We start from the raw sequence: 25,396 nt of genomic DNA on the forward strand, positions 1-25,396 counted from the left end.
GAAATGTCAGCTTTCCTGCTCCTCAGATGCTGCTTGGCCTACTGTGTTCATCCAGCTCTACACCTTGTTATCTTAGAAGTAGGGGATATGGTTTAAGAATATGGAGCATCTATTTTAAGACAAAAAGGAACAGATTGTTTTCTCTCAAAGTCATTAATGTGTCGAATTCTCTTCTTCTGAAAACAGTGGAGAATGGTGCAATAACTCCGAAGAGACCGATATCCTGTCACCAAGTCACCTTTTATTTACACACATGCAGTACATGGACGCTGACCACCTAGCTCAGAGCCAGTCCCTAGAGTGAGGAGAATCCCTGAGACATCTGTTTATATCTGTCAGCCATAACTCCCTGATTGGACCAGGTTAACAGCCCCAATCAGAGAACTCATACTCAATGTGATCTACCTGGCCAACCTCATTCCAATCACTACAGATAGATCATTGCATTTATTTAATTATGAATGAGATAAACAGAGAAGGGTCAAGTACAGGGTCAAGTGGAGGCATACAACAAAATGGCCTGATGCTCTTTTATCATATGGTTTGACTGTTCGAGGATTAGGCCGAGTTGTCATTATCTTCAGGCATAGATTTACAGCTGATAGTATTTATTATGCATTAGTACGAGATATTGCTTTACATGGTAACCATAGGTAGACCAGATTCTCATCTTGCGTAAGGACAAATCTATATTCTTTGTATGTTTATATCCATGTGCTCTTAAGACTCTCTCTCATTCTCACATTTTCTAACCACATCCACACTGTACTGTCAATGTTCAGTGATGTGTAGCTTGTAGCTTTGTAAGGTTGCTTCGGGATCCCTTTCACAACAGAAGCGGCACCCATTTCAGCCATGGTGATATAAGATGGTGATGCAGACCTGAAGGGCCAAATGGCCATATTCCTGTTCTAAGTCCTTGGTTTTCAAGATCCTCTGTTCTCAACAGTCAAAATGAGGAAACGTGTCCGTGAGGCGGCACGGTGGCACAATGGTTAGCACTGCGCCTCACAGCGCCAGGGACCCGGGTTTGATTCCACCCTTGGGTGACTGTCTGTGTGGAGTTTGCACATTCTCCCCGTGTCTGCGTGGGTTTCCTCCGGGTGCTCCAGTTTCCTCCCACAGTCCAAAGAAATGCAGACTGGGTGGATTGGCCATGCTAAATTGCCCGTAGTGTTCAGGGATGTGTAGATTAGGTGGGTTATTGGGGAATGTGTCTGGGTAGGATGCTCTAAGGGTCGGTGTGGACTTGTTGAGCCGAAGGACCTGTTTCCATGCTGTAGGGATTGTATGTATGATGTATGAATAGAGAGAAATGGTTAGAGTGAGTGTACCTGTCATTGGGGCAGAATCAATAGTGGCAATACACTCAAGGCTAAGTTAAAGGCGGACATTTGGATGACAAAGGAATCAAAGGTTATGGGGCAGGCAGGATAGCAGAGCTAAGAACACAATCAGCTCAGCCACAATGTTATTAACTGGAGGAACAGGCCTTAGAGGCCAGATGGCCTACCCCTGCCCCAATTCCTTATTCTTGTCCAAGATGTATCTATGCATGGTTGGGAGTTGGCTAGAAGGAAGTGGCTCTGTGGATTCAGTAGAGACAATTAATGCCTGCCCCCATAACCCTTGATTCCATTGTCATTCAAATGTCTGTCTTTAACTCAGCCTTGAATATATTCCCACTACTGACTCTCCCCCGATGACAGATACACTTTCTCACTTTAATCATCTGCCTCTATTCATGGACATATTTTCTCCTTTTGACTGTTGGGAACCGATGATCTTAGAAACAAAGGACTTAGCAAGTGCCTCTGTAGATTCAGGACAAGAATTAAGGGAGTGGGGTGATTGCTGTAAATTTATGCATAGCTTTTGCGTATAGCCCTGCTGTCTAGTGTACTAATAATCAACGTGCTGGCCAGTCAGTCATTGTAAGATACAGGACTACCAAATCTATATTATAATCATTATTATATTCATTATAACCAAACATTTCTGGCACTAATGATGAATTGCACGGGTGTGTTATCAGCAAGAAGTAATAATGCTGAGTCATTGGACAATAAGTTAATTATTACATCGGGAGATTACAAATTTAACAAACAAAATGATGAAACAGCAAATGGAAGCTTGTTATTTCCTTTATAATCTGGCTTCTTTGAGCAGAGGTGAGAGAGGAGCTTGGCATTCTCGACTGTACCAGTTGCGGAGCTGCAGTCTATAAAATTAACTTGAGTCATTGCCACTTTGGCTCTGGCACCCTCATGACACCCTCTGGCTGCCTGCCCAATAGAACAACAGTTGACAGCTATCTGGAGAGGTATATTTGAATGCTATTGAGCCCCAGTCCTCAAAATGGACTCAGATTCTGCTGGGAATATTGATGGAATATTCACCCAGGGACTTAATAAACGACTCCTTTGTAAGTTTCAAGAGTACGATTTCCAGAGATTGTACCACTGGTAGGAATCCTTAGCTGCTGGGCAAACATATCAGGAAATCATCAACAAGTCATCCAAAAGTGTCTATTCATTTAAGCGGGCTTGTGATTTCCCTTTACTCATTGTCAAGGAATAAAGTTAATCACCAGCCGCATAACCTGGGGATAGGTGCTCTGTAAAACGTCTTTTCTCCTATGCGCTTCCTGTATGCCTTCCCCAGACTCATAAATCTTTCTTCTTGTCCTTGTACCATCAGCTAATGGAAACATTTTTTTCCTTGTTTTACTAATCTTTTCATAATCTAGCAAAGCTCTATCAAATCTCTCCTTAATACCCTTTACTCAAAGAAAAACAACTCCAGCATCACTAATCTAACCTAAGTGCTAAAAGTCACTCATCCCTAAACCTTTCTGGCAAATCTCACATCCTTCCTAAAATGTAGTGACCTGAGTTGGATGCAGCTCTAGTTGCGGCTTTACCAGAGTGATATAAAGATTTAACGTTTCTCTTCTCTACTTTTGTGCTCAAATCATCAATTTATGAAGTTTAAGATTCCATAAACTTTACCATTTACTCACTCACTGCCATCCTCACAGATCTAAGCATAACATTCCCAGGTTCCTCTGTACTTCATACTCTTGAGCCTGTGCCGTCAAGCCTATATTGCCTCTCCCTATTCCTTCAGCTAAAATGCATCACTGTATTCATTCTGTCTGCCACTTGATTGCCTACTCTTCTTCTCCATTCATGTCCTGTTGCAGTCTATTGACATCGTCCTAACAGTTTGTGGAACACTACTGTCTTCCATCGTATAGACTGAGAAACAACCTGAGCATAATTCACTGTTTTCTGTCCTTAAGCCAATTTGTTATTCAGTTTGCAACTGACGCCCTTATACATTACGTGACACTTTGTTGAACATTTCCTTAAAATCCATGTTAACAATATCCATTGTATCCATCAATAAACCTTCTGTTACTTTATCTGAGATAGAGACACCCATGCATAACAATCTAGAAGATAATCAAAATAAACTGTGCAATGTCTTTCCTCAGTCTACACTCCTCTCTCTGATCCTCATGAATGTTTAAGAAGAGGCAGTGGCCTAGTGGTATTATTGCCAGACTGGTAATCCAGTTAATCTTCTGGGGGCCTGAGTTTTAATCTTGCCTCAGCAGATGGTGGAATTTGAATTCAATAAATATCTGGAATTAAGAATCTAATGATGACCATGAATCGATTGTCAGGAAAAACCCATCTGATTCATTAATGTCTTTGAGGGAAGGAAACTGCCATGCTTACCTGATCTGGCCTACTTGTGACTCCAGACCCACAGCAATGTGGCTGATTCTTAACCACCCTTTGGGAAATTAGGGATTGGTAATAAATGCTGGGCCAACCAGCCCTGCCCTCATCCTGCCGATGAATTTTTAAAAAGTTTACATTTAAACAATGACTCAAATTGGGAATAGTAGATTTTGCATGGAGTGATTCCAGATGCTTCTGAGAGATGTTTAAAAGTGCTAAAATGGAAATTCTTTCTATCCATCTTTCAATCCTTTATTTTCCCTTCCTCTTTCCCTTCTTTCTTCTTTGTTTTCTTTTCCACCTTGCACTATTCATAAGAGACCATTTCCTTCAACTTTTATTGAACTGCACCTGAAATGTTTACTCTCAGAAGTGGATTTAACTGGGATGTCTCTACTCTAAAATGAAATACTGGCCAAATGAAATGGTTGAAGCCCTCCAATATACTGGGAGCTTTTGCAAATTTGGGCTTGAAAAGCCATTGATGCATGTTAGGAGCTCAAGCTGTTGACCTTTGCATCTGAAATTCTGTGATATATTTCTAATGTATGAAGCTCATTAATGACAATGTGAATTTCTATAATATCTGGGAATGGGCATTCTTACCAAGCTTAAAAGCAGTTTGTTGTGTAATTAGTCAGCAGGAACTAAGGAAGTGCAATCTATGAAATGGAAATAATTATGTGATTCCAATTAATTTGCTAAACTGTGTGCAAAGAAGAGTTAACTTAAACTGACTTTGTTACTGAACTTCAAACAATAACTAATCTGATGCATGTGAGAACAGAACAGAGGCAGCATAAGCATCAGGAAACAAGGGAAAAAAGTGGTGGGAGCACAAGAGAGAGTGCTGACTCGATAGTCATTTTTCAGAGTTTGTTTCTGTTATATTTAGTTACTCTAATGAATCGAAACATGGCAGGGATCCTCAGCTTGGTCGAGTGCCCATCCTTTGAAGTGTGGACGCTGCAGGATATTTTTTGTGTCCTGGCCAGGTAACTCTGAGTGAAATCTTGTGGAGGCAGTGGTGGGTGTGGTCTCAGCTGCTGGCTAGAGAGATGGCAGACCTCCGTGCCACCTCCTTTTGTGAAGTCTTGCCAGAACCAATACCACTCTGTCATTTAACAGGTCAGCATCAGGCTTCCCCCAGCATCAAAGACCATTTTGTGTGTGGTGTTGGTGGTGGTGAAAGTACTGCCCTCCAAAAGCCAATCAGAGCAAGTGGCTCAGTGGTTAGCACTGCTTCCTCACAGCGCCAGGGACCGGGGTTCGATTCCACTCTCAGCTGACTGTGTGGAGTTTGCACATTCTCCATGTGTCTGTGTGGGTTTCCTCCCACAATCCAAAGATGTTCAGGCCAGGTGGATTGGCCATGCTAAATTGCCCGTAGCGTCCAGGGATGTGTAGATTAGGGGGATGGGTCTGGGTCAGATGCTTTCAGCGTCGGTGTGGACTTGTTGGGCCGAAGGGCCTGTTTCCACACTGTAGGGATTCTATTCTATTCTAAAAAAGCTGTACCTCATCTGTACTCAACAGCGCCACTGGGAAATCGGTGGCTTCTGCTAGTATGACATCCACCTGCAATCTCAGATTGAGAAGGACCAAGACAATGAAAGGTGACAGGAAGGGGGTGGTAGGGGAGGGTCTCAGCTGCAATAGCAGGTGAGCGGTTTACACCCTTCACTACCCACACCCCCTTCTCTTTCTCCTTTCCCGATAAAGACACCCTCAATCTGGCATCAAGTGTCCTTGAACCATAGATTGCTGTGGGTCACACTCCTCAAATGGCTATTCCCCAATTATTGCAGGGTTAACACCAGTGGATGTAGACCTGGGATGACATTAACTACACAATTAAGGGCCTTAATTAACAGAGGTGTGGCACCACCCACAGCCCTTCGCATCTTGAACTTAATCCAATTGGCGGTGGGAATGTGTCACAGTCTTATCATCATAGAATCCTTACAGTGTGGGAACAGGGCCTTTGGCCCAACAAGTCCACACCAACCCTCGGAGCATCCCACCCAGACCCATCCCCCTATAACCCACCTAATCTACACATCCCTGAACAGTATGGGCAATTTACCATGGCCAATCCACCTAGCCTGCGCACCTTTGGACTGTGGGAGGAAACCGGAGCACCCGGAGGAAACCCACACAGACACGGGGAAAATGTGCAAGCTCCAAACAGACAGTCGCCCGAGGGTGGAATCAAACCCGGGTCCCTGGTGCTGTGAGGCAGCAGTGCTGACCACTGAGCCACCGTACCACCCTTATCTACCTCCATCCCACCACCAAAGTGTCCAGAGGGCACACTATTCCACCCTACGTGTGAACTTGTCAGCTGGAAGAGCTGAAATTCCTAAAAGTAGGAGCTCAAGTAGCAGCTGGTGCAATTGCATCTTCAAGGCTGATACTGACATGGATACCATGTTTCTGGATGTGGTGACTCTGAAGCTGAACATAGTTGTAGAGACCAGAACTGGAGGAACATAGTTTAAAAATAAGAGGTCTCCAATTTTCTGACCCTGATAAAAAAACAATTCACACAACCAATCAAAATACACCTGCCTTCTTTTATAAAGCATCATAAATGATAATAATATATTACACATTCTCACCACAGGCTGTGCTAAACTCTTGACTGAAAAGAGAGTCAAAAGGCATTGGGGCTAGCAGGAAAATTGGAGCTGAAGTTACAATCAAATCTGATTGAGTGGCAAAGCTTCGAATACCTTATACCTGCTTCTAATTTGTACGTTTGTACTTTTGAGTGTTCAGAGTTAGAGAGAATGAATGCACATTAAGGAAGATCAGCAAGATAGTGCAGCAGTTCCCTGAGTATGTTTCTTTAAGTAGACCACGTGCTCCCGCTGTTGTATTGAGTGCTCCAGTTCATTTAGCTAACTGCAGATTCTAGAGACCAAACTTTCCAACTTCAGAATGTGGAAGCACCACATTTCCTCACCACCAACATATGTACCCAGGATAAATTCAGTACTTATCCAAGTGTTTTGACTATAGTGCATGGTGTATACCTGAACTTTCAACATTGACTTCTAGTGGGACAGAAACTGTCCCTTTGAGAATTAAAGCATGCACTGCCCTGTGTGTCAAATAACATGCTGAATAAACATGAATTTCTCCAGTCAATGAGTTCCTGATACTCTCTCCGCAGGCAAAAAAATGGGACCATTCAGACCAGCCCTGGAATGTTACCTCTCAGAACTTCAAGTGGAATTTCTGTGCTCATTGTACGTAAACAGGTTTGTTTCCCATATGTGTAACATACACACCTTAAAACAGTCGCCATCAACAGCTGTATTTAAATGGCAGATGTGACATATGGAAATCCAGCGCTTATGTAACAGCACCACACGTCTGCTATTAACCAAAAGACACAGTCTTGAAGTAATCTGCTCCTGTTATTGTTATTCTCTTTGATTCTGGATGGCCTGCCTCAGAGTTTGGAACGGGTTGGTCTATATAGTTCAAAGCGTAACAAACATTGCCAGCAGCTTTGGTAAGCTTTTAAGGTTAATTGAAGGCTCCTACGTTGCCAACAAGGGACTGTACATACAGGAAGATTTTTATAACTTTACAGCCTGTGGTTATTAATTTATTAAATTCAAGGGATGTAATAGCAGAACCTGCATGGCTGTAATTTCCAATCAAATGTCCCCTCTAAATTTTGCTTCCTATTGACAACTCAAGATCTAAGATTCAATCCTGTTTATTAACCTCTGATCAGTGTACCCTCACTGCAGCAACACATTATCCCAGATCAACCATGAACTAATTGAGTGGAGGAGCAGACGCAATGTGCCAAACAGCCTAATTCTGATCCTATGTCTCATTTTCTCAGAGCACAGGATTGAGACTGTAGTGATTGGATCGAGGTTGGACAGGTAGAGCTTGTTGAATGTAAGATACCTGATTGGGGCAGTTAACCTGGTCTGATCAGGGAGTCCTGACTGACAGATATAAACAGGAGTCTCAGAGTCTACTCACTCTATGGACTGGCTCTGATCTAGCTGGTCAGAGGTCATGTCCTGTGCACATAATAAATAAAGGATGACTTGGTGATGGGATACCAGCCTCAGTGCAGTTATTTTGGAAACATACTCACCCTCTGACCTTTTGGAATTAAGGGCTGACTCATGCACATTGGGAGCCTTAACACTCTCTGAATTTTTTTTCCCACCTCCAAGTTACGATGAATGAGTACGAAATCCCTCAGATCCAACCTGCTCCAGGAGCCTTCTCGGGAGTTTGCCCATCTGGTGGGCACTATTGTGGTGCAAATGCTATTTTGTGGACACTATATAACAATTCAATTTAGTACAATGAACATCAATTGTAAAGAATTTTGTTTTTGATGAAAAAAACGATAAAACAATTCAACAGGATAAATGTGACACTTCAGATTGGCACTAGTTTTATAAATCTGAATTTAAACCAACTTACCACCTCAAAACACAGCAGAAAGTGACACTGGCTGTGAGGATAATACATATTGCTGTTAGCACAGCTCTTGTAGGAAGCCCTGCAATAATAAATCACAATCACTTATTCCTTCATCCACAACACTTCATTTGTTTGCTATAATTGATTGCTAGTTCCTTTTGTTCATAACACAGGTATTAAAAATTTCTGTTACATCCTTCAGTACTGCAAGACACTAGAGCACTACTTAAAGTGTTATTAACTTATCCATTGTCCATTCAATCTAGAAAACATAAAAGACACTTCTGCCTGTGATTTTATCCCATAAACCAGTAATTCTTAAGCTTGTAATGTTCAAATGAAATTCCCAGACTCATTATAATCTACTTCCCTCACAAGAAACACCAACAGAAATTGATATATTCTTGCACATCCTGGAAAAGAAGGAAAACAACACAAAACAAAATCTTTTTTGGCCCCAACTGGCCATGAATGAACTTGCTAACATTGGTGAATAAGGCCATTAACCTTACACCCATTATTCTCATATTGGCCTGTGGTTCACTTTCAAATCACAATACTATCATCAGGACGGGCTGATCTAAATGATAAAACAGGAAACAACCAGCTTTGAGTAGGTGTCATAGCATTTCACATTGATATAACAGGTTTTCTGGTTAGTTTCTGACACCTATTTTTACTAACTCACCCTTCCCTGAAACTGGAATTATCTGTATTGCACTGAATTTGTTTTGGACAAAGTGGTAAAACAATGAAAGTGAGGGATATGCAAGAGGTCAGCATAAAAGAAGCACAAAAGTCTTTGACTGCTCTTGAGCTAGAAGAGGTTACAGAGACTGAGAGGGACAAAAACATGGAAGAATTTCTAAAAATGGGTGCTGATTTTTAAAGAAGTTTAAGTTTGTGGAAATAAGGGATATGTCTTTACTGCTGATATTAGCTTATGCTGTGGGACATCAGTTAGCTCAGTTTGTTGGATGGCTGGTTTGCAAAGCAGAGCATGTTAACAGCGTGTAACAATTCCCACACTGGCTGAGGGTTACAATTGAAGGACTCTCCTCCTCAAACTCTCCCCCTGCCTGAGTTATGCTGATTCTCAAAATAAATGACCACCATTTGTCGCTGTCTAATGAGAGAACAGTATGTGGTCTGTTGGGACTGTACCTTAACGGACTGTGCTGTGACTTTGAATTCTTCCCCTTTAACTGCAATTAATAAGGGCTAGATTTTACCCCAAATAACATAAGCAAAGAACATGTCTATCAATCTCTAGAGTTACAGCCTCTCACCATCTCCCTATTTCATGTCTTTGGTACTGGACTGTAGTAACTCAGTACTTGGACCCAATTATGCACATTAGTGTCTGATTGATTTAGTATCTCTCAAAGTGCCGTTGTATTATCACTGCAAACTACAAGTCTAATATTGTAGCTGTCTGTTTAAATATTTTTCTGCACTTCAGAATAATTTCAGCATCACCAGTGTTCTATTGTACAATGTCTCCAGTCAATAGCCTGCAACTTTAAACAGCAGGATGTTCATCGACTCAGTCATTTATAATTATTGCACAGACTGTTTCCCTTTGGAGAATTAATAATAGAGGTGGAATTTTACAACAATCAAACAGATTTTGTGATCAATTTTCCACAATAGCCCACAAATGACCAGATATATTAAATTCAGTTTTTCAACTTGCCCTGATGGGAGTTGAAATCTGAATTGCTAGTCCAGCACATTTCTTGAAGTATACAATTATCATGATGCTTTTAAATTCTACCAATGTGCAATTCTTTTGACCACATCATGAATACAGTCCTGACATGCTGACATCTGCTCCCTGATATATCAAAAATTCTCAGTGAACTGTTCCAGGGACTCTCAGTGCAATCAACAAGTTACCATCCTGATGAGATAGTAGGAACTGCAGACGCTGGAGAGTCCGAGATAACAAGGTGTAGAGCTGGATGAACACAGCAGGCCAAGCAGCATCATAGGAGCAGGAAGGCTGACGTTTCGGGCCTAGACCCTTCATCAGAAATGGGGGAGGGGAAGGGGGTTCTGAAATAAATAGGGAGAGAGTGGGAGGCGGATAGAAGAGGGATAGAGGAGAGGGAAACAAACAGGTCGAAGAGGCAGGGATGGAGCCAGTAAAGGTGAGTGTAGGTGGGGAGTTAGGGAGGGGATAGGTCAGTCCAGGGAGGACGGACAGGTCAAGGGGGCGGGATGAGGTTAGTAGGTAGGAGATGAGACTGACTGTTAGAATTGACTAAGTTGGGAACTTAAATGCTTAAAAATTAAGCCCTTATTTTCAATCAATAAAACAAATTCAGTAGACACTGGAGGAAGTAGCCTCGCCATTGAATTCTGTTCTTTTACATCAGTCAATTTATGCTGACTTGAATTCACATTTTTATCCTCATTTTTGTTCTTCTGCCATCTCCAGAAGGTCTTAAATATTGTTCATTCAAAGGTGCACAAACATTACTTCCCTCGTTTTTCTCTCTCTTGTTATAGTATTCTCTTGAATAGCATGAGATTTCCATGATGTGCAGGTTAGGTGGGTTGGCTATGCTAAATTGCCCCATAGTGTCCAGGGGTGTGTAGGCTAAGTGGGTTAGCCATTGCACAGGCAGGGTGATGGGGTGTGGGTCTGGTTGGTAGGCTGTTTGGAAGATCGGTGAGACTTGATGGGTCGAACGGCCTCTGACTGCACCATAGGGATTCTGTGATTCCAAAGCTGAACTCAGATATTTCTTTCTTCTGCCAACTTTCAACTTTCCGCCCTGGATTTTCATCCCCGAGGGGTGAGATCAGTAATAGGAAGGCTCCCGGAAACAGCCTGCCCACCTCAGGTGTCTAAGTACCCACAAGAATGGTTGGTACATTGTTGGGCAGAGTGTAATATACCTGCAAATCTTATAAATGACCTGACTGAAGAGATGGAAAGTATGGTTGGCTAATTTGCTTTTGATAAAAAGGTAGTTAGAGAAACAAATTGTGAGGAGGATGCGAAAAGGTCTAGAGTGTTAAGTGTGATGTGGGTAAATGTAAAATTGTCCATTTGACTGAAAGGACAAAAATTAGGCATATTATCCAAGTGGTGAGAGATTACAGACCTGTGAGATGCAGAGGTTCAGCATGGTATGGATGTACAGCAAATAATTCGGAAAGTCAACGGTATGTTATAATTTATTATGAGGGCATTGAATGTGAAAGTACAGAGGTTATGCTTCAGTTATACAGGAAAGTTATGAGACACCCAGAGTACAGTATTGTCCACCCTATTTAACAAAGGATCTAAATTTGTTGGAAGCAGCTTAGGGTGGGTTTTCTTATGAAGAAAGGTTGGACAGGAACAAAAACAGAAGTTGCTGGAAAAGCTCAGCAGGTCTGGCAGCATCCGTGAAGAAAAAATCAGAGTTAACGTTTTGGGTCTGGTGACCCTTCCTCAGAAAGGTTGGACTCAGGCTAGGCTTAGATCCGCTGGAGGTTAGAAGAGTAGGACATCACTTGATTGAAACATACAAGATCCTGTTGGGTCCTTGACAGAGTGAAGTTAGAGAAAATGTTTCCTGTTGTGTGAGAATCTATAAACTAGGGGTCACTTTTTCAAAACAAAGGGCCACCCATTTAAAACAGAGATGAAGTGATTTTTTTTAACAGAGGGTCACTTTATCTTTGGAAATCTCGTCCTGAAAAGGTGGTGGAAATAAGGACTACAGAGGTAGATTGATTCTTGGTAAATATGGGGGTAAAAGGTTATCAAAGTAAGGTGGAATGGCAAAAATTTGAGGTTGCAGTCAGATCAACCATGATCTTATTAAAAAGCAGAACAGGTTTGAGGGGCTGACTAGCCTACTTGAACTCCTTGGTCATGTGTAGGTCAGGATGGTCTGTGACGTGAAGGGAAACATGGGTGTTCTCATGCATCTGCTACCCTTGTTCTCCTTCAAATTTGGATGGTGCTATCCAAGGACCCTTGGTGAGTTGCTGCAATGCATCTTGTAGATTGTAAACACGGCTGCCACTATACAGCAGTGACAGTGAATGTTTAAGGTGGTTTTTGGGACACCAATTAAATGTATATTACTGTTTAATTTGGATATTGTCGATTATTTAAAGCCTTGTTGAAGCTGCACTCATCCAGGCAAATTGATGTATTCCATCACATTCATAACTTGTGTTTTGTTAGATGGTGGGCTTCACTGTAAAAATCATCTGACAGCTCTAGTTATCACCGTATTGTATGGCTGGTCCAGTTTTTCCCATTATTCTGCAATCACCAGTATTGTTGACATGAAACTAAAGACTCTACGAACTGAACTTATTCTTATGTAGTTTGGACTCTTGTTCCTCACAGTTTTCCCTTTTTATCCTCTCACAAGTCCGCTGCAGAACTGTGTAAATGAATATCTGTGTGTTTGGCATTAAAGGAGGATATAAACTGGGAAGGCGAAGGCCTGGTGGTATTATCACTGGATTATTAATCCAGAGACCCAGGTGATGTTCTGGGGACCTGGGTTCAAATCTAACCATGGCAGATGGTAGAATTTGAATTCAATAAAAATATGGAATTGAGAGTCTAATGATGGCCTTGAATCCAATGCCAATTGTTGCGAAAAACCCACCTGCTTCACTGATGTTCTTTAGGGAAGGAAACTGCCATCCTTACCTGGTCTGGCCTACATGAGACTCCAGACTCACAGCAATTTCATTGTGGGCAATAAATGCTGCCCTAGTTAGTGATGCCCACATCCCATCAATGAATAATAAAAATCTAATTTGCCATTTGTTTAAAAAATAGATTTGCTTGTAATAAATGTGTTATTTTTGAGTTTATTGAAAAGCCTCTTTTGTCAAAGCTCGCAGTAATAAAAAGAAACAAATTGACCATTTTTGGCGATTGAATAAGGTTTTTATACTTTTAGTGTGGCTTTTGGAACATTTGGACTTGATTTCCAATGCACTCCACCTGCCAGAGCTGTAATAAGTACAAGAGTTGAATTTTAGAGCTTGCCTTGATGCAAATATTGACTCAATACAGCAGATGTCCCACTACCTAGATGTCAGCCAGCAATTTCACTCATGGAAGTCATATTTCAATAGCCTCAGGATAGCTGACTTTGCAAACTCCAGTATTGGACATGCAGCCATGGACGATATCTTAATGGTAATGTTAATTGTGGTTGACTTTGAAGTGCTCTTTTAAAGTAAACTAATAAAGCATTCAGAAAGTATGATACTGCTACATGGTAGTGCATAAGAAGAAAATGTGATACCATTTCCCAGGGTACAAAGCAATAAGCAATAAGTGCAGTAGTGCCGGAAATGCTCACATCCTGAGAATTAGTTTTAAAACAAAATCCACTCATCAGTACAAAAGTTCTCGATCTCTGTTAAGATTGCTGGGGTAATGGTACTCAGTCATCTTCTGAGAGCAATAAAGCTGGACAAAAGAAAACTTTGGCTGGTAGAGTAGGAGAGCTCTTCAAATAACAGTTCCAATAAAAAGGAATAACAAAGCATTTTCAATGGGAAAGGAACAGGGAGCCAGAAGTTAATAAAATTCAACCTCCACATTTTGGTGGCCACCTTAATTTAAAGTACAAAAGAAATAAGAAATGACTGCCAGTGACAGACTAAAGTTTTTGTACAAAATAAGTTACATATTTTACCATTCACCACTTATGAAATAAAGGGGGCTTCAGATGGCCGGAAAGGCTAGAGATAATGGGATTGTTCTTTTTAGTGCAGAAAGATGAAGGAGAATGTCATTGAAGGCACTGAAAATCATGAAGAATTATAATGGCATAAATCAGCAGAAGCTGTTCGTACTGACTGAGGGGTTGGTAATCAGAAAACATAATTTAAGGTAATGGGTAAAAAATGATAAAATATGAAGAATCAATTTGCACAGTATGCTAATATGAACTCAAAACCATTGCCTGAAAGGGTGTTGGAAGAAGATCTACTAGTAAAAAAAAATTGCTACGTCCTTGAATGGGAGAAAATTATAAGGTAGGTTACAAGGTAAAGGACAGAAAAAGAGCTGACATAGGCACTATGGCAATAATAGCCTACTTTTATGATTCTGATTTAAGGACAAGAAATTATTGGTCCAATGCAAAATCTTAAAAACTGAGAACCAGACAAACAGCATGTTCAAGAGATAAAATACTTCCTTAGGAAACAGATCAGATTAGCCATGCTGCCAATCCTTGACAGATGGTGATTAATTTAATCACCTAAGATTTATCAGCAGCTTCCATCCTTTTAGAGAGCATCGATGATAGACTAATTGAGTATGTGATGCAAGGGAAATTGAATCATCTCAAGGATGGAGTCAAATTGTTATATACGTGACAAAATTCATTGGATAAGCTGCAAAAATAACAAATGATTTGGACTGTGTAGCCAGTAGAATCAGTCAATGGGACCACTTCTTAGGTATACAAAATTTGTATCATTGTGTGGTTTAGAGGGTAATTTTCATTCAAACGTTTGAATGTAGAAATTACAGCTTGATAGTATTATAACCAAAAAGAGTCAGGCAGGTAATCAGGGAAAACATTATTAATCATCAACAGTAAGGTAGGTGAATAGTTTGGGAGTCCAGGCAGGGCATCTGACTGGGGTAGATGGTGGGCCAAAGATAGATAAATGCAATTTATCTCAGTCTTCATGTCCTGATTCACCAAAGTCAGCATCTAAAACCTTTATGATTTATTTTTACACTCATATCTATAAACTGCTTTTGCAATGGAAGGATTGTACATGCTGATGCTTCATATTGAGCATTTCTTTTGAGCCTTATGGTAACTCTCATGTATACATATTAGATTCGTTAAGACTGTCGCTGAGTTTCAGTTTTTTTGACAATGTCTCCGATACCCAATCTTCACAAAAATAAGCTTCTCTATGGCATCATTCAACAACTCTGAAAGGCTTATTGCAAAGGTCACTTTAAAAATTGGAATGCAACTTTAACCCAGTCATTCTTTGATTTAGCATCTCAACATCAACTAAGTAAATATTATCCAACAGCCTGCTCAGATAAAAACTGAAAGAACTGTGGATGCTGTAAATCAGAAACAAAAACAGAAATCCGCTGAACTTTTCCAACAATTTCTGTTTTTGAGCCTGCTCAGATTTCTTGTGGAAGGGTGTCTGAACTGTATTATGCCTGCAAACTGGCATCAAAGACCTGATTCAAGACATATTGGAACAAATGTTTACAGAGGTGCTATTTTGCTCATAACCTAGTTTTTGGTTGGATTTTGATTTTTTTAGCAGAAGTTAGGAAAAATCCCAGCTTACTGAGTTGGCCTTAAGGAAAGCTATATTGATTGGCAGGATTTTCCTTCCGGGGGGGATGGGGCTAGTGAAGTTGCATGTTTAGCCAACAGCCCAGACATACACAGTTTGTCTAAAGAGGTGCATATAAAGGAAAACATTGCTTATTTAATAGGTTTTCATTCTTGGATGTATTTTGTCAATGTCTCAATGCATATTTGTACAAGATAAGGAACTGTCAACTTGATTGTTTCTATATAGTTAATATATTAAGAGTCTGGTTGATTCACACTTTCATAGGGTTCAAAGGTTTTTCAAAAGAAAGAGACAAATCATTGTTTTTGAAAGCTTTTCCACACTTGTCATTGTTGCTGTAGGATCTATTGGTTCTCTACAGAGCATACAGTGTCTGACAATATATGAACGGACTGAGTTTGCATAGAAATTTTGGAGGACCATTGGGGACAGCTGATGGCATGAAGTGATAGGTTGGCATGAGGTGTCTGAGCAGTCATTGAGGTGGGTATAGGGCATGCATTGGCATGGAAAGTAAAAAGGAGTGTTGGGGGTTGTGGGGCACTTAGGTTGGTGTGGGATGGTGGCATGGGTAAAAGCTTTTTTAAATTACCTGTCAGAAGGTCCCAGAGTCCAGGCTATGGTCATTGATTCCTCTGAGAGGCTGTCAACCACAAATCCATAAGAAGCTGCTTCAAATTCATTTAAATTATTAGGGTAAGGTGATTTTACCCCCAGTGGAAGGACCGGCAAGATTGAGAATGCAGTGTGCTGTCACATTTTGCACACTCTTCTCATACACTAGCAAAATTTGGGGTACAAGGAATCTCAGAATTGAGTCCCAGCCACTATTTTTAAAGGTCCACACAATCTCCCCAACTTTGCAAAAAAAATCCAGCCCGTTGTTGTCAAGCGTAATCCATATTGCAATTAGGTTAGTGACACAATGGTCTGTTACTTTTAACAGTGTTATCCCATATCATTGGTGTAAAAGCATTGTCTGACAGAATGAAAAATTTACCAGGAGACCAAGTCTATCAATGATGAAACCTTCATGGAAAACTCTGATAGATTCAATTTTGCATGCAGTATCTTGACTTTTTTTCAAGTAGTTATACAAAATGGGTTTTTGTTTATCTGTTGTTGTTTACAAATACAATGCTGACTTGGTTTATAGAAAAGAATCATTTTATGTTAGCATCTAAAACCCTGTGATTTCTACCCAAACTATCTGGACCAAACACAATTGTTCTTAGTAAAATGTAAATACATACATTGGTTTTCAACTGAAGTAAACTCAATTTCCCAATGTGTTTTCTTTGTCCAGTGTTGATAGGATGCTTCACACGTATACATGCCAGCATAATCTTCTCTCATTGGTGCTTTGAATTTGAGGCGATTTTCGATCAGTTCAATACCTTCTGGTAGTGAATCATTTTGTCTTAGAAAAGCATAAACAATTATTCAAAACACTTTAAAGTAAAGGTACTTGGCAAATACTTCATGTTGCAAATACGTTCTGTTGCAAAATATTTGTCATAAGTTTTGATATATATATTATGATTGCTGCTGCTGGAAAATTGATTTTCTTTCAATCTGTAAGGATTGGAGCAAGTGGGGAGCCTGCCATGGACTAAGATGAACTGGGTGGGAGGCTTTCCTCTGCCCTCTGTTTCAGATTTGAAAAAAAACCAATAATCCAGAAAAAATTCCTTCAGCCCTCACCTGTCACACCTCTTCACCCCCTTCACATACCCCATTCCCTTTCCATACCAACACATGCTACCTCATGTCCTGTTGCCACCCCTATGGTTCTTTATAGCCCTGTGCCAATTCATGCCCAGTTTCTCATCCCCATGACACTTTATGGTGCCTATACCAGCCTATCCCTCTCTGTCAACTTCCATATCTCTTTATTACCCTTTTGTTAATTTAGTGCCAAGTGATGCCAAGCCGTGTCTCCCCAACCACCAGTCTTTTCCCTCCACCTGCCATGCCAACTCACTGAGTATCCAATATGGGCAGGGTCCAGGATGCATGTAGAGAGGAATTATAACAAAGTTCCAAATGCCTTTAGATGACTTTATCATTTAATGAAAACACTTATTCTTAAAACAAAAAATTATTACATTTACATTCCTTTACATACATCACACATTATAACAACAAAAAAATCATTTGAATGTATATCCCTTTTCACAACATCCACTAGAATCCATAACCTCACTCAAAGATGCAAACTGACTTCCTTTAATGGCAGAAAAACTTCAACAAACAATGTTCCAGAATCATATTCAAAGGGAACCTTGCCTCTCCGAAAGGATACCCTGGCCGTACGGATGAATCCACAAAGTTCTGACCTTCTCCACTAAGATCTGAGCACTTTATCTTTCAGATACCCAGGTGACCAAATTCACACAGAAGTGCAACCAGCTGCTGATTTACAGCAGCCTCAACTAAGTTCACAAGTGCTAATCCTGACCCTTGCCCGTTCCTATACCATTGGCTCGAAAAGCAAAAAAAAATTATAGGTGCTATACTCAGGCCAGGACTTCAAATTTTTAAGCTCATTTTCACAATAATAGAGAGATTCACTGTCATTGCAAAAGTCCTGGCCTATCTGTTACATCAAATGTTCTGGGTTGAAGAGAAGTTCTGGTCGCTGCTACATGAAGGATATTATTATGTTGTAGAGAGTTCAGGTAAGTTTTAACAGGATGTTGCTGGGACTGGAGGGTTTGAGTTATAAGGAAAGGCTGGACAGGCTGGGAATCTTTTCACTGGAGCGGAGGAGGTTGAGGGGTGACTTTATAGAGGTATATAAAATCATGAGAGGCATAGATAAGGTGAATAGCAAGGGTTGTTTCCCTCGGATGGGGGAGTTTAAAACTAGGGGGCATGTCTTTAAGGTGAGAGGAGAAAGATTTAAAAGGGACCTAAAGGGCAACGTTTTCACAAAGTGGGTGATTTGTATGTGCAATAAGCTGCCAGAGAAAGTGATAGATGCAGGTATAGTTACAACATTTAAAAGACATTTGGACAGGTACATGAATAGGAAAGGTGTAGTGGAATATGGGCCAAATGCAGGCAAATGGGACTAGTTCAGTTTGGGAGACTTGGTTGGCATGGATGAGTTGGACCGAAGGGTCCATTTCCATGCAGTATGACTCTAAGATAATGAAAGTTTAAAAAAACCATTCAACCCATCATAGCTTTCTACCCATAGAAACACTATAATTCCCAAATCTAGCGTCTAAATAATTTTTACTTAATTCCAAAGATTTCTGGACATTAAAGGCATCAGGACATATGGGGAGACTGCCTGAGTATGGTGTTGAGAAAGAGATACAGCAGTGATTGTATTGAAAGGTGAAGCAGGCTTGATGGGTAAATAGGAGGCAAAGGCCTAGTGGTATTATTGCTGGACTGTTAATCCAGAGACCCAGGTAAAGTTCTGGGAGCCTGGGTTCGAATTCAACCACAGCAGCTGGTGGAATTTGAATTCAGAAATATCTGGAATTAAGAGTATCATGATGACCACAAATCCATTGCCTGTTGTCGGAAAAACTCATCTCGTTCACCAATGTCCTTTAGGGAAGGAAACTGACATCCTTACCTGGCCTGGCCTACATGTGACTCCAGACCAACAGCAATATGGTTGACTCTGAACTGCCCTCTGGGCAATTGGGATGGATAATAAATACTGTCCTAGCCAGTGATACCCTCACCCCATGAATGAATGAAGAAAAGAAAAGTCCTACTCCTATGTTCTATGTGTCCACATTTGTACATAATTCCAACTCCTAATTCTTTCTAAGAATCAATTTCAAATGTTACCCACTCTTTATGTGAAAAATAACTTCCAGAAAACAGACCTTTTGATAGCTTCTGCCTGTTTGTCCTTGTGCTTCAGTCACAACTTAATTTGAGATGGTAATCCAAATTTGACTATTGCATTACTTTAATCATATTCATTAAATCTAGGGACTGGTATTAGCACTTTAATTGTACAGCCAAAATTTCAGGGGCAAGCCTACCTCTGCTTGTTTGGCTCAGCTATCTTCAAATTTTTAGAAAATGCCTCTTTAATTAGTTTGAGTTAAGTCCTCCTTCTACCTCCAGGAGAAAGTTCATTTCTCAGAGATGTCAATGAATCAAAAGCCAACACACTCTGCACTCAGCTACCCCAAAGAAGTGACGGCTGCTGACGGTGATAAGATTGGAACATTGAGGTACAGCAAGGCGGGTCAAATTGAGTGATGGAGCAAGCTGGGAGGGTAGGGTGATTGTGTGGGGGAGAATCATTGGGGCAGATTAGCACAAAGGACTCTGGAATGATGCAGCCTCCTTGCACTGACCAATAGCCCGGAGGATGAAACCTCCCAGGCGACAGAGCTCTCCTGCCATGTGTTATGGATATTTTCTAATCAACATGTTTAGAAATGCTATTACACAGCTCTGGAGCAGGCTGGGCTGAGCCTGGGCCACCTGGATCAAAGGTAGGGACATTATCACTGCACTATAAGAGATGCCAAAAATGTGTCAAATTGATACAGTGATGGAATGAGGCCATTAGTTGTGGTACTAATTGCCAACTTTAGGGCCTCAATTGGCCATTGTTGGGCCCAAAGATCATGGGTTCAAATCACACCGCAGAAATTTGAGTATATAAGGCCTGCCAATTCAGTGCATTATTTTGGGAGTGCTGCACTAATGGATGTTAAACCAAAGGGTCTGAAGAAGGGTCTAGGCCCGAAAGGTCAGCCTTCCTGCTCCTCTGATGCTGCTTGGCCTGCTGTGTTCATCCAGCTCTACACCTTGTTATCTCTTAAACCAAAGCCTGTCTGTCTCCTCAAGTAGAAATTAAAACACCCCACTATATTATCAATGAAGAGTAGAAGAGTTCTCCTATTGACTTGATCAACACTTATTCCACAATCAACTGCTAAAGCAGACTATACAGCTGTTCCTTGATCTTTATGGGAGTTGGCTATGCAGGAACTGGCTGCCACAGTTCCTCCATTCTTCCCCGATAATTAATTGGTTAGGAAGTGCTCTGGAACATCCTAAGGTCATGAAAGACCATTTATAAATATAAATAATGTTGTCTTTCAATCTTTTCTTATAATTCAGATCTTTGACATTAGTGATCATCCTCTCTTCATTTCCATCATTAGGTCAGAAGTGGGGATTTTCACTGATGATTGCACAATGTTCAGCATCACTTGTAACTCCTCAGATGCTGAAGCAGTTTGTGTTCAAATGCAACAAGGTCTGGACAATATTCAGGCTTGGGCTGACAAGTGGAAAGTAAACTTCAAATCACACAAATACCAGACTATGACCATTTCCAATTACAGATGATCTAATGGTGTTACCATGACTATATGTCCCACTATCAACATCCATGAGGTTACCATTGACCAGAAGCTTGCTGGACTTGCCACATAAATGCAGTGGATACAAGAGCAGATCAATGACTAGGAAAGTGCAGCAAGTAACTCACCTCCTGACTCCCCAAAACCTTTCCACCATTTATAAGGCACAAGTCAGGAATATGATAGAATATTCCACACTTGCCAGAGTTGGTGCAGCTCCAACTAAATAAAAGAAACTCGACACCATCCAGGACAAAGCAGCCTGTTTAATTAGTACACATCCACAAGCATCCACTCCTTCCACCACTAATGCTCAGCAGCAGCAGTGAGTACCACAGCACCTTCTGAACACACAACCACTTCCACTGAGATGGACAAGGGCAGCAGATACATGAGAACACCACCGACTACAAGTTTTCCTCCAAACCACTCACCATCCTGACTTGGAAATATATTGTTGTTCCTTCACTGTTGCTGGGTCAAAATCCTGGAATTCCCTCCATAAGGGCATTGTGGGTCTACCTACAGCATGTGGACTGCAGCGGTTCAAGAAGACAGCTCACCACCACCTTCTAAAAGGCAACTAGGAATGGGCTATAAATGCTGGTTGGTCAGCAATGTCACACCCCACAAGTGAACTAATTAAAAAATTCTCTAATTTTCAGCCTCCAGGAGTGTGAACGCTGGCACTGTTTCACCGAGAGATGTGGTGGAACAAATTGTAGGCAGGAGGCAAGTTAAAGACAAATAGCAAACCAGGCTTTCTGGATCTCCCATTGTGAATGCAGTGGATAGTCATAACACTGATACCATCCAGGACAAAACAGCCCACTTAATTGGTACACATCCACAAGCATCCACTCCTTCCACCACTGATGCTCAGTAGCAGCAGTGTGCACCATCTACAAGATGCACTGCAGAAATTCATGGTGCATTATATCAACAGGATATGGGTCAATGTTGTAGATTTTTCACACAGCAAGTCACTGATCTCAATCAAGTTATCAATACAGGCAGACTGCATCAACAGCAAACAACTGTTACTGGCTCTTCACAAAGCCTGAGAATCAGACTCCACTGCTACAATCCCCAATGAAATCAACAGAGCTCTCGGAATAAGCCATGATTCTCTCTTGTTCTCCCCTCTCAAATGGAGAATAGTAGTATCTGGTTTAGACTATATCAAAAGGAGGTGGGTGCAGGATTGGGGTTTGTGCTGAGTAATTTTTCTCATTACTGAAAACTAATTCTAAAGATAACACAAAGTTTGTCAAAGTTTGTTGGCTGGGTGTGTGCAGCTTCAAAACTAATTGAGATGCTTGTCACCATCCAGGGCAAAACAGCCCACTTGACTGGTACTATATCCACCGACATTCACTTTCTTCTCCATCAACCAGTACCATCAGAAATTCACCGAGTTGCTTAGGCAGCACCTTCTATACCCATGACCAATATTATTTAGAAGGACAAGGGCAGCAGATACACTGGAACACCACCACCTGCAAGCTCCCTTGCAAGCCACTCACCATCCTGACTTAGAAATATATCTTCATTCTTTCAATGTTACTGGATCAAAATCCTGGAAATCCCTTCCCAAAAGCATTGTTGTGACTATGGAAATAGACTACAGCTGTTCAAGAAGGCGGCTCATCACTACCTTCTCCAGGACAGCTAGGGATGGACAATAAATGCTGGCCCAGCAGATGGTGCCCACAGCCCATAAATGAAGAAAACACCACATCTACAAATATACGCTCTCTACCGCTAATCAGTGCGTACCATCTGAAAAATGCACTGCAAAAATTCACAAAGACTTCTTAGACAGCTCTTCTCAAACCCACATAACACTACCACCTAGACAGACAAGGGCAGCAGTTACTTGGAGATACATCACTTGCAAGTCATCCCTGAAAACTACTCACCACACTGACTTGGAAATACATTGCCACTCTATAATTGACAATGGGTCAAAATCTCCCTAATGTCACAAAATAGATTATAGCATTGAAAAAGGCAGTTCCCACCACCTTCTTAGGGGCAATTAGGGATGGGTAATAAATGTTGGCCCAGCCATCAATGTCCACCTCCCATGAAAGAATTCTTTTTACAAAGAAATTATTTACGGCTAACTAAAGAAATCATAATATAACGCTTCCCATTCAACATCAGTGTAACAGAAGATTAATAATCTGTAGTTCCACTGAATACAAAAGACTCTAGAATTGAACATTACAGCATTTTCATTTCAGGCTGAAAGTGATGGCCATCAAGTAAAAACAAAACTCAAATTGACACCGGTGTGTGTTGTAAATATACAGTCAAACACAGCAGTGCACAATAACCACCTAATAAATATTAATTGCCAGATTAGTTGGGCAGTGATGTATAAAAGCAGTGCATATTGGAAAATGACTGAGCAACGCACTTTAATTTCAGCCTATTTCTTTTAATGGACAGTGGAAGAATTGTTTTTGATGTGTTTAGCTTTCAGTTTGCAAATTGTATCATGTCATTCACTTTGTAAATATGTTTGAACCTTTCTAAATTCAGCTTTAATGTAACAGATGAAGAAAAATCTCATGTGTGCATGGTATATATGTATTGATTTCCACTTACTTTGAACAGATTAGGTTAACTTGGTCCACAAAACCAGTTATCTTAAACTCAATGATTTGCTCACTGTCAATAGTGTTGAAGTGAAATTTCCTTTTCTTCCCTTGAACACTACTTCTGTTTTCTTTAATTGCAATGGCAAAAGGACCTGTGAAAGAAAGGGTTTTAGAATTAATGGAAACAGCCTGAACAAATCATCAAAGTATGTCATAGCAGATGATAACACTCCACATCAGAAAAAGATGCATAAATTTCTCTTCTCATAGAATTCCAGCCACCATAGTATAACCTTGTCCTGCATTGTGAAATCTCATTCTGTCAAGAACTGGGACATAGAAATTGCTGGACAAATGAATAACACTGTTCATTCCGTCATTACAGTCGGAAAACTATTTCATATACTTGCAATTTACACATTGAAATATTTGCACAGGTCACAGCCATTCACTTAAGGCCATTGGAACATGATAAGATGGGCAACAATGAAAGGGAAGCAGAAAGTTTTTCACTGGATATGAAAACATCTCCCTTCACAGGACCCTGTTCCTTACAGATAAAAAGATCATGTGCACATATTGTGCCTGTTTCAACTGAACAGAAAAAATTAAACAAAGCTTGGCAGTCAACTTTCAGTCATCTAACTGGAACATTCTCCATGATATTGATCCTACCAATCTGAGTCTACTTGCCAACCAAATCAGCACACTCTTCTTTTACATTTTAAGTAGGTTGCTTCACCTTATATTGATATTCTTGTGAATTGTCCTGATGAGTACAAGATGAAATGCTTCAACAAAATTTGTTTTTCTGTTTCTGTACTACCAAACAGCTATTTAAAAACATATAGCTAGGCTTCATCTAGCGTCTTGTGTTCAATTCTAGGCACCACATTTTAGGAGATTAGGCAGAAGAGATTTAACAGGATAGAATGTTAACACTTCAATAATGTGGAGAAACTGGAAAAGCTGATATTGTTCTCCTTTGAACGGAGACGCCAAAGGCAAAATTTAATCAAAGAACTCAAATTACATATATTTTGTTCAGTAAATAGGGAGGAACTGATTCCACAGGAATATTTGTCAGTAACAAGAAATGCATTTAAGATAATTGGCAAATTATCCAGAGGAGGAATAGGGAAAATCTGTTTCTCACAATGCATGGTTATAAAATGGAATCCTTAAATGGTCGTGGAAGCAGATTCAATAGTACATTTCATTAGAAAATGTGATATACACTTAAAGAGGAGATCCTTGCAGGACTATAGTAAAGGTGCCAGAGAATTGAATAAATTAGAAGGCTTTTCAAAAAGCAAGAATAAATTGAGCTGACCAATTGGCCTCCTTTTCTGTTTTATGATTTTATGAGACATTGCTGTCATCACAGATGAAGCAATGTGGATAATTGTACAATAGTTCAAACACAACATGTAACAATGGCCATTAGACAGCATAGCTGAGGTTTATACCCAAATGAGGGTTTACTGTTGCTCAGGGAGAAAATTCTCAATTGAAGACCTATTGAATGCCGCAGGCACACCTTAAATTTAGAATCATAATGTCATAGAATGATCATAGCACAAAATGAGACAATCCTGTCTATTGTATCTAGATAATCTCAATTCAAGAACAATTCAGCTTGTCCCAGTTGTTACAACACACAGGTAGCTAAATCTCCCTATCCCTATATTCACAACACTGTAAAATTAAAACAACCAAATTCCCTCAAAATAGACCCCAATGGTTCCTAACCAGAATTTTGAATCACCAGTACCAGATTTTGTGACTGCGGATGCTGTAAATCAGGAACAAAAAAACAGAAACAAAAACAAAATTGCTGGAAGAGCTCAGCAGGTTTGGCAGTATCTGTGAAGGAGAAAAC

At 40.5% G+C, this 25,396-nt stretch overlaps 1 protein-coding gene across 1 annotated transcript in view; it reads right to left on the reverse strand.

Annotated features, from left to right (window-relative positions):
* Positions 1-25,396, reverse strand: part of LOC109930717 (nectin-1-like) — a 53,820-nt gene that overhangs the window by 12,621 nt on the left and 15,803 nt on the right. Inside the window, exons 4-6 of the mRNA XM_048598146.1 lie at positions 23,522-23,666; positions 16,802-16,968; positions 8,220-8,298 (exon numbers count right to left, since the gene is read on the reverse strand). Of these exons, the coding sequence (XP_048454103.1) occupies positions 8,220-8,298; positions 16,802-16,968; positions 23,522-23,666 (391 nt within the window). The remainder of the gene's footprint in view (positions 1-8,219; positions 8,299-16,801; positions 16,969-23,521; positions 23,667-25,396) is intronic.

Source organism: Rhincodon typus, chromosome 6 (assembly GCF_021869965.1).
Source record: "Rhincodon typus isolate 14 chromosome 6, sRhiTyp1.1, whole genome shotgun sequence".
NCBI lineage: Eukaryota > Metazoa > Chordata > Chondrichthyes > Orectolobiformes > Rhincodontidae > Rhincodon > Rhincodon typus.